The sequence below is a fragment of the Rana temporaria genome, chromosome 6 (genome assembly GCF_905171775.1).
Source record: "Rana temporaria chromosome 6, aRanTem1.1, whole genome shotgun sequence".
In the NCBI taxonomy this organism is placed as follows: Eukaryota; Metazoa; Chordata; class Amphibia; order Anura; family Ranidae; genus Rana; species Rana temporaria.
In genome coordinates, this window is record NC_053494.1 from 11,145,669 (window position 1) to 11,159,700 (window position 14,032).

The 14,032-nt window shown below is 43.1% G+C and overlaps 1 protein-coding gene across 1 annotated transcript in view; it reads left to right on the forward strand.

Moving 5' to 3' along the window:
* Positions 1-13,667, forward strand: part of PPP4C (protein phosphatase 4 catalytic subunit) — a 28,007-nt gene extending 14,340 nt beyond the window's left edge. The window contains exons 2-9 of the mRNA XM_040356154.1: positions 6,040-6,164; positions 7,018-7,069; positions 7,912-7,962; positions 9,551-9,652; positions 10,532-10,705; positions 10,955-11,081; positions 11,868-12,057; positions 12,509-13,667. Of these exons, the coding sequence (XP_040212088.1) occupies positions 6,067-6,164; positions 7,018-7,069; positions 7,912-7,962; positions 9,551-9,652; positions 10,532-10,705; positions 10,955-11,081; positions 11,868-12,057; positions 12,509-12,638 (924 nt within the window). The 5' untranslated portion in view covers positions 6,040-6,066 and the 3' untranslated portion in view covers positions 12,639-13,667. The remainder of the gene's footprint in view (positions 1-6,039; positions 6,165-7,017; positions 7,070-7,911; positions 7,963-9,550; positions 9,653-10,531; positions 10,706-10,954; positions 11,082-11,867; positions 12,058-12,508) is intronic.
* Positions 13,668-14,032: the final 365 nt, after the last annotated feature.

Sequence of the window (14,032 nt, forward strand, 5' to 3'; positions counted from 1 at the left end):
TAGCGGACCTCCAGCTGTTGCAAAACTACAAGTCCTGACAGCCATGAGCATGAAACGCAGAGGCATGATGGGTCTTGTAGTTTTGCAACAGCTGGAGGTTCGCTAATTGCATATCTCTGTTATAGTTTATAGACACTTGCAAATTGACTACTTCCTTTAAAAATGAATAAGAACTTGCATCTATTTATAAACTGTCTTGCTGCCTTTCATTGGCTCTTGCAATGTTTCTATTCTGACTTCCTTGTCCTGTCTGATTGCGTGGGTTGTGTCGTTTTTCAGCTCTAGTTGCCCATAGTCCATCCTACGTGTTTGCAGCATTAATCCTCTCTTAGGTGTTGTACACATAGCTGGATTCTAAGCCATGTGACAAGTTTATGTAATGGGAATAAACTGTATTACTTGGCTGGGCCGTGGCCTTTACTTGCTGGGCAGGACTTTCAGTCTTCTGTGTGTGTGTGTGTGTGTGTGTGTGTGTGTGTGTGTGTTTGAAGTTGCTACTGAATAACTCTTTATGCATGAGGGACATTGGAAGGAAGTTGCCAGAATAGAAATGTAGGAGCTGCTATTGCTGACTTTTTAATAAAACACCATTTCATTTTTAATGCATGTCTCCATGGTTCATTTTTGTTGAGAAATCACTTTGAAAAACAACCCCCCCTCAGCATTCCTGGCCATGGCCATCTAGAGCAGGGATATGCAATTAGCGGACCTCCAGATGTTGCCAAACTACAATTCCCATCATGCCTCTGGGTGTCATGCTTGATGCTGTCAGAGTCTCGCTATGCCTCATGGGACTTGTAGTTTGGCAACAGCTGGAGGTCCGCTAATTGCATATCCCTGATCTAGAGTAAGGGCAAATGATTCATGCAGCATTCTTGGAATCCATCTGCCCTTGGCTCAAACATGCATGAGTGTGCTCAGCTGAGAACCTTTCCTCTCCTCCTGAAGACTTGGACCCCTTTCACACTGAGGAGTTTTTCAGGTGGTACAGCGCTAAAATTGAAATAAGGGGGGAACTAATGCGCAAACCAACCTAGCCAAGATAAACTAAATAAATAAAATATAAATTCAAATGCAGCAGCCACCACCAATAGTGCTCACACACTGACAGTAAATGATAAAATGGGGGATGAGGTGGCGCTTGCAACAATCACTAAAATAGTATTGTAATAAACTCTGCCTCCTGGTACTGATTAGCAGTGTATCACTCTTAGACCGAAATACCATCCAACAAAAATAACCATAAAGTGGAGGATATTGAGAGTGAAAAAAATAATGAAAAATAATAATATGTGACCAATGTGCTAGTGACAGCACAGTAGTCTAAAGGAAATAACAAACTTCAAACTGTGCATATAACATATCCTTCAAGTAGTAATAATCCAAACAGTGCTTCATCCATAAATAGTGCAATGTGCAACTAAGCAAATAAATAAATAAATATATATCCAATCTATAACTGTCCACAAAAATGATGCAAATATTGGAAATAAATAAGGGTGAGTAAATCCGTGAATAAAAAACAAGCCAAAAAATGCAAAAAGTGAAAAAATATTATATATATATAAAAATATAAAATCCACTCGAGGTCCTATGATTAAGCAACGTTGACAGTTGCGATACGCGTGAGGACGTTGGAGGGCTGTTGGTGACGTCACCCGCTTGCGGCCGCAGAGCGGGAGACACAGGACTACACACACGCCGCTGTTATGCTGATCTTACAGCACTGTTTGTAAGTGAATATATATTTTTTTCATTAAATACTGTTTGTAATCCTACACTATGGAGGCATTCCTTTGCTTTATTTTGAGAGTCATCGCGCTGAGCCTGTAAATATACTGGAGTGGATCGTTCTGTTGATGGTGGGAGATACTATTGGGAAACCACTTCTATAGGCTATTTATTAGCCTTCTTGAGGTAAGGGGCTAGCACGCTTATTTTCTGGTCACCGTGGAGGATCTGGCTGACTGCAATCACAACTACTCTGCATGTCACATTAAACCAGAGCACAGATGCACTTTATGAACTTTATTTATTAGCCACTGGATTTTTTCACTTTTGCACGATTTGTGCACTGGATACTGATCTTTATCCTATAGTCTTATTGGAACTTTTTTTACACAGGGATTCTCGTGTGGATTTTATATTTTTATATTTGTATATATATAATATTTTTTCACTTTTTTGCATTTTTTTGGATTGTTTTTTATCCACGGATTTACTCACCTTTATTGGCATTATTTGCATCATTTTTGTGGACAGTTATAGATTGGATATATATTTATTTATTTGCTTAGTTGCACATTGCACTATTTATGGATGAAGCGCTAAAATTAGCGCTGCTATACCGCCTGAAAAACTCCTTCACTGCCGACTCAACGTGAAAGCCCGAGGGCTTTCACACTGAGGCGATGCGCTGGCGGGAGACAAAAAAAATCTCCTGTCAGCAGCATCTTTGGAGCGGTGAGAGGAGCGGCGTGTATACAGCTCCTTCCCATTTAAAACAATGGGAACTGCGGCAATACTGCCCGCAATGCGCCTCTGCAGAGGTATTAACCCTTTATTGGCCGCTAGCGGGGGTTAATACCGCACCGCTAGAGGCCGAATCCCGCGGCAAATCCAACGGTATAGCGCCGCTATTTTTAGCGGCGCTATACCGCCACCACGGCTCCCGCCCCAGTCTGAAAGGGGCCTAAGGATGGGAAAGGGAATGGCCGCTCCAGGTGGGAACCCAAACAAACATCCACCGTTGCAGACAACTCGGGTGCAGGCAATGTACTTGGCAAAGCAGGAACACAAATTGTCTCTGGACAGCCGCACTCTGAACATATTGTAGCCTTTATTAAAAGGACAGCACTACAAGTCACAGCAACATAAAATGAAACCCAACACTGACGCGTTTCGCACTGAAACTAGTGCTTAGTCATAGCTCATGGGTTCTGACTGAGTGCCGCATGTTTTAGATGTGAGGCGCGATTAAAAAGCGATCATTGCTTTTCAGAGGCATTTGACAGGCAGATCTCCTCCCAACTGCCTGTTGAACCCTGTAAATGCTTCACTATTGCACTACAAGTGCATGCATTGTATGTGGTTGAGGGGTGTTGGCCCCCCCCCCCCCCCCCTGCTTAAAACATAAGCCTAAGCAATAGATTTTTCAGCGGGTGCCAACAGCTGCAAATGTGGCACGTTGGATGCCCGCATCTGCTGCCTTTTGCATCTTGGGGGTGGTTGGATGCGCACTAAAAATGCGTTGTTTTAGCCCCTCCCAACAGCAGGTGTAAACAAGCCTATAGAATGTCAGGATTATAACCTTTCTCTCTCTCCACTAGTAAATGTGACACATTATAAATCTGCCTTCCTTCCTTATAATGTAGATTTTGCAGCATTCCTCCCCCTTCAGGCTCACCCTATGACGCGTGGAATTCAATGTATTACCTATTGCGTTGCCTTGGCAACGAGCCTCGTGGCCGTTTGTAATGACAGACTTGACATTTTGTACTTTCCATCTATGCTTTTTGTTTGTCAGCTGCAAAGAGGTATTTTTTTTGCTAGCTATTCAAAGGTATTTAAAGGTCTTGGCAAATTTACTTGTTTCTGTGCTATAGACTTACTATACATTTTTTTTTTTTTTTACCATGGACTTTTTTTTAAATGATGCAAGTCAGTGATCTAGTGTTGTGGCAATGCCCCCATTGTCTGTCCTGCCTCCACTGTCATATTAAAGGGTTTGTAAAGGTACATTTATTTTATTTTCCCTAAATAGCTTCCTTTCCCTTAGTGCAGTCCTCCTCCACTTACCTCATCCTTCCATCCAGTTTGCTTGTAAATGTCCTTATTTCTTCTGAGAAATCCTCACTTCCTGTTCTTCTGTCTGTGACTCCACACAGTAATGCAAGGCTTTCTCCCTGGTTTGGATAAAGCCTCTTGAGGGGGGGAGGGGGCAAGCAGGAGTGTCAGGACACTACTTTGCAGATAGAGAAAGGAGCTGTGTGTTAGTGGGCGTCCTGACACTCCCTCTTGAGGGGGGAGGGGGTGAGCAGGAGTGTCAGGACGCCTACTAACACACAGCTCCTTTTCTCTATCTGCAAAGTAGTGTCCTGTCACTCCTGCTTGCCCCCTCCCCCCTCAAGAGGCTTTCTCCACACCAGGGAGAAAGCCTCGCATTACTGTGTGGAGTCAGACAAGAACAGGAAGTGAGGATTTCTCAGAAGAAATAAGGACATTTAAAAGCAAAATGGAAGGATGAGGTAAGTGATGGAGGACTGCACTAAGGTAAAAGAAAATATTTAGTTTTTTTTTTGTTTTTGTTTTTTTACACCTTTACAACCCCTTTAAGCTGAACTGAACCCCTCCTCCACCAACCATTCCCATGAAGGGGGTTAGCTTCTGTGTTCTCAATTGTATCTGGAGTCCACTGAGAAAACAACTTGTTTCAAGGTCATGTGTAAAGTGGTTCCCCTAGCGAGATGGTTCCCCTAGCGAGATGGTTCCCCTAGCGAGATGGTTCCCCTAGCGAGATGGTTCCCCTAGCGAGATGGTTCCCCTAGCGCAGGGATATGCAATTAGCGGACCTCCAGCTGTTGCAAAACTACAAGTCCCATCATGCCTCTGCCTTTGGGTGTCATGCTTGTGGCTGTTAGAGTCCTGCTATGCCTCATGGGACTTGTAGTTCTGCAACAGCTGGAGGTCCGCTAATTGCATATCCCTGCCCTAGCGAGATGGTTGGTTCCCCTAGCGACTTTTTAAACGCAAAACTGTTCCCTTTTTTTTTTTTTTTGGTTCATATTGAACTTCAATGGACAAGCTGCAGAAAAGCATGTAATGTGTTTTTGCGGTAATTTGTGTTTTGTAATCTGCCCAACATCAAATTGGCCCAAAAAAATTCAATTTATTTTTTGAAGGCTAGTATCCGATTAATCGAAACAATAATCGGCCAACTAATCGATTATGAATATAATCGTTGGTTGCAGCCCTAACTTGGATAAGTTTCAAGTTAGGGCTGCAACCAGCCAATGAACTTTAATTTTCCATGTTGGTATAGTTTCAATAGAAATGCATATTCCTGTTCCCTGGTTTGTATGTTAGTTTTCTCTCCCTGGCAGGCTTTTCACCTTCAGGAATATCTTGGTATTGCATGATTTTGAGGTTTGTGAGAAAGTTCATTTGCATCAGCCGGTGTTGTAAAACTGGCAGAGGATATAGGTTACAATATGTCCTCACTTCACCTCTGTGTGCCGGCTGCTCTGAGAATTGCCAGTTATTCTAAAGTCTCAACTGTCTCCCATTGTTCTGAAGTCAATGGTATCAACTGCAAGTGAAATAAAGTTGGCCATAGATTTTATTTTTATTTTATGGGAATTGTATTAACCTGACAGCTTATTAGTAAGCCTTAATTTTGTTTGCAAATGTTGGATTCTAACGGCAAGAAGTCCTTTACATATAAAGAGCGCCTTTCATTTCAGATCAATCATTGTAGTGCCTGTTAGCGGGCATCCACTCATCTTCTGCCACAACAGCCCTCACCTTGTCACTGCCGCATCACCAGCCATCCCGTTAAAGTGAAGGTCTGAGTGACCAGTGGGTCAGAGGAGCCGCCTCTGCGGGACACAGATGAGATTTGCTCTTTAAAAAATTATGATTTCAATTTATTTGATTTAAATCAAATCTACCCTGACCGGTCCCTGTTAACTTGGCTAAATTTTGCAGCGACGAAGGTGAACAAGTCACCCACCACCAATATGAATTGGCCGGGAGGAGAATCAGTGTTAAAATGGCCAATATTCATTTGCTAATGTCGCACAACTGGGTGGTGGGCTCAGAGCGCAGTGCCCTTTGCCCCAAGCCCACTTTTTTTTTTTTTAAAGCCCCTGGTATGTAGATCAGGGGTCTGGACAAATGGTGGTGGTGGTGATGATCGTGCGCCCCTATGAACCGGTCCCCACTGATCAGGTTATATTTTTGGTTGCCTTTTGTATCCATTTGGCTGTCACTTTGTTTTTCCTTTTACTGGACAGTAATACAAATTTTCTTTCCCTGCAGTAGACAAAGGCTGGTGGAGCAGGAGCCATGACTGAAATCAGCGACCTCGACCGGCAAATCGAGCAGCTCAGGCGCTGTGAACTCATCAAAGAGAGTGAAGTAAAAGCCCTTTGTGCCAAGGCCCGGTGAGTATCCACACTGACCTGTGTGTTTTTGCTTTTTACCCCAGGGTGTTTTTTGTGTAGGCTCGGTTCACACTGCTGAGACTTTGTATTTTGACTTGAGACCCTAAGTCTTAAAGCGATTGAAAACAATCCATTCTGTATTCAGTTTGGAATTTGCGGTTTAGATAGGGATATATACCATAATTCCTTGAGCGGATGTTTTACAGCTCACGTCAAAGTAAGAACGATCCAGTTATGCTATACGTGGGAGGATTCCTTAAGTCTTTTGGAATATTCAATGTGTGACTCTCTGACTAGGCTGTATACGGTATATTGGAAAGCTGAGATCTTTATACTTTGTATTGTTAAACTTCAATAAAAATTATTGAAACGTAAAACAATCCATTCAGTTTAAAATAGAAATCTATACAACAATGTTATGCCTTTCATATTTCCCTCTGTTCTGAGCTGGGGGTGGAGAAGCAGCAGGACACTGAGCTTGCCAGTTAATGGCTGTGCAGTGGTGGGGGTGTCGGGACAAATCTGGTCATTGGAGGAGCATAACTAGAGAACTGACCACTATGTTCTCCTCCTTGGTGTGGTCAGTTTTTTAATACAGGCATACCCCCGCTTTACGGACACTCACTTTACGTACACTCGCGAATATGGACATACATGCAAGTGTTCGTAAAGTGCCTCACAAGTACAAATTTTGTACCAGGCGCCTTGGGTTTGGTGGGAATGGAGAGCATGAAAGTTCTCAAATTGTCAGTCCTGGCAAATTCTGTTTGTTTTTTTGTTTTTTTGTTTTTTTACTTTCTTTTATGGGCTGGTAGAGTGGTAGCTTGAGTCTGACTGTCTCTTGTTTTTACAGGGAAATTCTAGTGGAAGAGAGCAATGTTCAGAGGGTGGACTCCCCCGTCACGGTAAGAAATGTTCTCTTCCTCGACATGTGAAAAAAAAGGCGACCAGTGCTTCCCAACCTTATTTTTATTTTTCTGTGACAGGAATTTTCATTTTTAGTATCTCTAACTTTTCACCTCCATAAAGTGCAACGAGGGGGTGCGGGTGAGGGCCTGACTCCCGCACGAGTCTGTTCCCGGAAGTGGTTGCAAATACCCATCTTGGGTATCTGCACTCCCCTGAAAGGTGCCAAATGAAACCAGAGTGGGGGGGGGGCTTGAGGTTCAGTAAAACGGAAGTTCCATTTTTTTTGGGTGGAACTCTGCTTTAAATCGATTCCTTTTCCTGCCCAGGACTACATGTCCCATGAGGTAGTAAACTGTTTTTGTACTTTTTTATTGCAAAAAAATGTATTAAAAAAAAAAAGCGAATCTGCAATCCACATTACAGTTTAACCAGATGCGTTGCAGCACCATTGGTGTGCCCTTTTTCCACAGCCCAGCGCAGGGGGTGGGGGAGGTGGTGGTGACTGACACTCGCCAGCTCACAGATACAGCATCGAAATGATGCTGCTTCCTCGTAGGTGGGTATGATTTTAGGATTTTTTTTTTTCTGTACTTTTTAATCCTGGCAGATTAAAGAGACCTGATCTGTTGTCGCTCTTTTTACAAAGATACTCTGTTATGGTTTTTATTTCAATAATTATATTGCTAATTGTTGCATTAACACGAGTGATCTATAACTGCCAAGTCAGCTGACTTTGTATAGGTCACTTCTAAAGGTTGTGTGGGGGTTTATTTTTTTTACTTCGTAAATTTTTTGCAACTTTTTACATGTTTGCTGACATTGGCCTTTTCTGTAACAGGTGTGTGGTGATATCCATGGACAGTTCTATGACCTGAAAGAGCTATTCAGGGTGAGTACTTAATGTGTAGGACCGCTCTCCTACCCTCCCTTTCCGTTTTCACATGAAATATTTGTGCAGTTCACACTGTCGGCTCTCTGGCTCTTCTCGACGGCCACTTGCTTACCCATTTCTGTGGACCCGGGCTAGCATGGGTAGTTCTTGTCGGGATGCATCATGCCTGCTGGCCGAATGGTACTTGTGTATTCCTACGTGAACTCCTGTACTTTATGTACAAGAATAGAGGGGACATTAGACGGGTGGTTTTAAAGAAACCATTCATGTCAGAAACACTGTGCCTGTAAGGTTACTTATGTATGCTAGCTACTTGTAGACATCCAAAAGCCCTGAGATTGCTGCTGGGTACCTCCATTTTTGCATGTTATGTGACCAGTCCTAGCAGACTTGGAAGTACATGATGCTGTTTTTTTTATATATAAAAATGTAGTGCTCCTTACTCTAATATAGTGGAAGGTTATGTAGTGGGTAGAAGCTGAGTGTGTAATAATAAAAAAATCTCTCTATCTCTATCTCTATCTCTATCTCTTTGAAAGTTGGTCATTTATCCCTAGGACAATTGAACTTCTTAAAGCAGATCTTCACCACCAAGCAAAATACACTTAATTCATTTTTAATGTGCAATGTAAACGCTCCCATCCATGCTTTTTGTTGAGAAATCGCTTTGAAAAACTACCTTCTAATCGGGGCTTTTTTTTATCAGACAATAGGTGCAGGAACTCCCCTTTTTCGAGTCACTTGTTTTCTCCGCCCCCTTTAGACAATACAGAAGCAAGTATCATTTTGTTGTGCTAAGTAATTTGTATGGAATTTGGTTTCCCCTTCAGCCAGCAACAATAGATCCCCTTAACAATGTACCACCCACAACAAAATCCCCCCCCCCCCCCCCAGCAACAATAGACTCCCGGCGGCATCAACAGATCTCCGCACAGCCAGCATTAATAGACTCTCTGGCAGCCATCAACAATAGACCACTGCCCCAATAGTAGATCTCCTTCAGTAACAACTGACCCCCCCCCCCCCCCAGGAACAATAGGTCCCCCATCAGCAACACTAGACCTCAGCTACAATAGACTCCGCTGCAAAAATGGATCCCCTCCAGCTAGAATAGATCCGCCAGCAGTGAGCATCAATACCCTGCAGCACACCCCAGCACCCCTTGACATTACATACAGTCAGTCCAGGAGGTGCTGGAACTGCGTTCCCGCGGGGGGGAAAAAAGCCCTGCTTCTAACATTTCTGGACGTGGCCATATTGAGTAAGGGCAAATGATTCATGTAGCATTTACTTCCTGGAAGCCACTTGCCCTTGGCTCTGACATGCATGCAGGAGAGTGCTTAGCTGAGAAACCCCCTTTTCCTCCCCTCCTGAAGACTCCTGGGATGTATGACCTCATTTACCTAGGCAAGAATCCAGGAAGCAACTGAAGGAATAAAGTGTAAAACAAGAAAATATGATATTTCCCATTTACTAATGTTGGGAGGAGTTAAAAATGTTGATTGGGAGAGTGAAGCTGCACTTTACTTGCAGTGTTAAAATAAGTGCATTAAACAATAAAAATTCTTGAACATATTTCTTTCAGGTTGGGGGAGATGTTCCAGAAACCAATTATCTTTTCATGGGAGACTTTGTGGACCGTGGCTTTTATAGTGTTGAAACATTCCTTCTCCTCCTAGCACTGAAGGTAAAAGGTCTAAGATGTGTGTGTTTTTTTTTTTTTTTTTTTTTTTTTTCCCGCCTTACTTTTGATGCTCTGATGGCTCGGGGTGGGGTTTAAACTTGGCAAGCATTTTGAGTTCTTTTATTTCGGGCCTAGGCTCCGGGGGGAGGGGGGGTTGAAGTTTAAAAAATAAAGCCTGTACTTTCATGCATCATTTAAACATAGAAGAAACACAGAAGGAATGTTTTTTTATTTTTTATCTATTTTTTGCTGGTTACGCGTTCTGATGAGACTTTAATATCTCTGGGCATTGAACGGCTCGGCTCCATGACCTTCGCATACTATTTTTTTTTTTTTCCATTTCTACCCAACAAAATATACCTCTCCCTGCGTGGAGCTTTAATTTATCATATACAGTGGAACCTCGGATTGCGAGTAACAAGCGTTTCACAATACGAGCACAGCATTTTGGAAAACCCTAACTCTATTTGCGAGTCTCGCAAAACGAGCAGGATGCGGCCCAAATCGGTGTGTAGTACCGCGTTTGGCCTCAGGTGGGGGGAGCATCGGCGCCGTTTGTAAATGCTGGAAAAGACACGGAAATACTCCGTTGCCGAGGTCAGCCGAGCTGTCCTTGGGCCTTTCCAGCTGTTTCACGAAATGTCTAAGCTAGAAATCAACTACTAGGCTCAGTGATGCCTCTTGTGGCAGACTAGCGCTGCAGACAGGAAGTGTGCCTACTGCAATAGAAAATAGAAGGCACACTGTGGGGAGAATGAGAAATTTGCAAAGAAATTCCGTTTTCCACCAAACGCCCAGATGGACTAGCAAGTGAAGTTGGTTCCCTTTAAATAACCAAAGTCTATATTGTTTAATTTTAATTATCTTTTTGTAAAATTGCAGGTCCGCTACCCAGACAGGATCACATTGATTCGTGGCAACCACGAAAGTCGACAGATTACTCAAGTGTACGGCTTCTATGATGAATGTTTGCGCAAATATGGCTCAGTGACTGTATGGCGGTACTGCACAGAAATCTTCGACTATCTCAGCCTGTCTGCCATCATTGATGGAAAGGTGAGGAATTGGAAGTACAACTTTCTGTCTTTGGTGTGTGTTTTTTTTTTTTTTCAGATACTTGGATGAATGGTAAGCCACCTGATTGATTATGATTTCCTGCTTTAGTTACAAATGTACCTGATTACCCTCTTGCTCATCAGTAGTGCATTGTTGTTGCTTGTCCATCCTCTCTAGTTGTTCGTCTCCTCTGGATTTGTTAAGAGAAAAAAAATTAAAGGCTCAAGTCTTTGATCTTTCTTCCCACAGATTTTCTGTGTGCACGGTGGATTGTCGCCCTCTATACAGACTTTGGACCAGATCCGAACCATAGACCGCAAACAGGAAGTGCCCCATGACGGGCCCATGTGTGACCTTCTGTGGTCTGATCCAGAAGGTAAGTGTGCTGCAGCCTTATTAAAGTGTGCCCTTGGTTTGGAAATTGTATGTGCTGTCCTTCATAATTTGTAACTACTTGATTCACTGTGACAGCTCAGTAGCCGTGTGTGTATGTTTTTTTTTTTTTTTTGTAATTTTTTTTTCCTTCATCAATGGCTGGGTTTATTTATTCAGCCATATACTGAAAACCCAATAATGTACAGTATGTGAGAAAGGCTTTCTACAAAATTTTGGAGGGTGTCTGTGGGAGTATATTGGCCAGTGAGTCAAAAGATTATTTATCAGGGACTGATGTTGAATGTGAGCACCTTGCTTGCAGTCAGTGTTCTGTTTCATCCTAAAGGTATTCAGAAGAATTGGGATCAGAGCTTTGTGCAGGACACCAGTCGGGTCAATAAAAAAAATTTAGTGCACAGTAACCGCAATGGCGTTCCCCAAAATACCACAAGATTGGAAGTGACTAATTTCCCCAAAATTCTCGTGGTTTTTTTTTTTTTTCCCCCTATGGCAATAGTGGCAGATTGCGTCTCGTTTGGAGATGAATGCCACCCAAATTCATGTTGTGTATTGTGCAGCAATCACAGGCAGAAGTGTGAATGGAGTCTTGTTATGCTTTAGCATAAATCGTATCCTTCACTGGAAACACCGGAACTTGGTTGAAAAGGGGTGTTCCTATATTTTTGACTAGGTAGGTGTGATGGTCAGGGGTGCACAAACTTTTCGCCACATAGTAAACTTATGAAATGGGCTCAGTGTATTTATAATATGCTTTTCTTTTTTCTAGACACCACTGGATGGGGAGTGAGCCCGCGAGGAGCTGGTTACCTATTCGGCAGCGACGTCGTAGCACAGTTCAATGCAGCCAACAATATAGACATGATCTGTCGGGCACATCAGCTGGTTATGGAAGGGTACAAGTGGCATTTCAATGAGACAGTCTTGACGGTGTGGTCGGCTCCAAACTACTGTTATAGGTGAGCCTCTTTCTCTTGGAGGGTTATGGTGTTTGGTTTGGTTGGGTTGGTGTTTGGTTGGGTTGGTGTTTGGGTGGGTTGGTGTTTGGTTGGGTTGGTGTTTGGTTGGGTTGGTGTTTGGTTGGGTTGGTGTTTGGGTGGGTTGGTGTTTGGGTGGGTTGGTGTTTGGTTGGGTTGGTGTTTGGTTGGGTTGGTGTTTGGTTGGGTTGGTGTTTGGTTGGGTTGGTGTTTGGTTGGGTTGGTGTTTGGGTGGGTTGGTGTTTGGTTGGGTTGGTGTTTGGTTGGGTTGGTGTTTGGTTGGGTTGGTGTTTGGTTGGGTTGGTGTTGGGGGTTGGGTTTGGGTTGGTGGTTGGGTGGTTGGTGTGTGTTGTGTGTTTTTTGTTTTTTTTTCCTCCCCACTTTTCTCATGTGAGACTGTCGGTCTAACTCTGCCTCTCTCATTCCTGCCTAGATGTGGAAATGTTGCTGCCATACTTGAACTGGACGAACACCTCCAGAAGGAGTTTATCATCTTTGAAGCTGCACCACAAGAGACCAGAGGGATCCCCTCAAAGAAGCCGGTTGCCGACTACTTCCTGTGACTTGTCCCCCCTCCCCCCCTTCGTCTCTGGGGGCCTCTCCACTATTTCCTCCTGATGTCTATTTTGACCTTCTCCCGGCACCTCTTTGACCCTTTCTCTCTGGCCTCGGGACCATCACGGAAGAACCTGTAAAGAGCATCTCTTGGTCCCTTTTTTTAGGTCTTACAAAGGATGTGATGCAGTGAGGGGGGAGTAAAGGGGACGGTGAACTCTTGTTATGACACTGGGGCAGTCACAACATTGTAGGGAATAGAGAAGAGCTCTGCGGGTTGTAAAATGGAGCAATGTACTGTGAGTCTCAGGAACTGGGTTTTCTTAAAAGATGTGTAAGACTTTTTTTTTGGAGGGTGGGGGGGTTGAGGGCAAAAGAGCATTGTGGTTAGGGGGGGGGATGACATTGGGGAAAGGGGAGAGTTATGCAAGGAAACCAAAATCCTTTTAAACATTATTATTTTTTTTTTAGGAGTTTCTTCCTCCAATTTTATAAATTCCTAGCACCCAAATCCAGTCATTCCTCTTCACGATCTGTGACTGGCCAGTTAAGTCTGGCACGGTCAGTTTTTTTTTCTGCTGGGACAATGCGAGTTTGGAGTGCCTTAGTGCAAGCAGACCCTGGGCTCATATTCCCAGCAGGCCTGAGAAAGATGTGTGCATTTCCCATAATATGTTGCCATAAATTTCTCAAGTTTCCTCCCTTTCTCTTTATTTATACCCCCCTCGCCTCTCTGGACTTTGTGTTGGCAGCCATGCTAAATCCACCCCACGTTTTGGCTACTTCTGACAGACAAAATGCAGAATTTAAACAGCATTATAAAGACATAGAGCACTGCTAAGGGGGCGGGGTTTAAGTCATCACGCCAACAGCCAACCCTGGGGGGGGGGAAATCAATGGCTTCATTTACCAACAATCTTCTGGATTAGTCCTCCTAGGCCCTCTCCTCTTTCTCTCTGCCATCTTTTTATATCGTCACCCTTTGCATTACAACAAAGAGAAATTTAAACTGTTTCCCAGTATTTTTTATTTTTTTTCCCCCCCAACATCCTGCACATTATACCAGTCAAGTTTTTATTATTTTTTATTTTACTTTTTTGGTAGATACAGCCACAGAAGTCTGCTAATAAAACATAAAAAAAAAAGATTAAAAAAAAAAACTGGAAACATCAAACTGTGTTTTGGTTTGTTCAATTACGTCACCATGCTTAAAGCTGAACTTTTTATTTAATTGTAGGTTATCCATGTACAACATATAAATAATACACTACACACCCCACTTTTAAGTACACAATGGTGTTTTATTTACTATCGCTAAAAAGTGCAAAATCAGGCTCACTTCTGCATATAAACCAACGAGCTTCTAACCCCAGCTTGTTCAATTAAACCTGGTAATAAAATC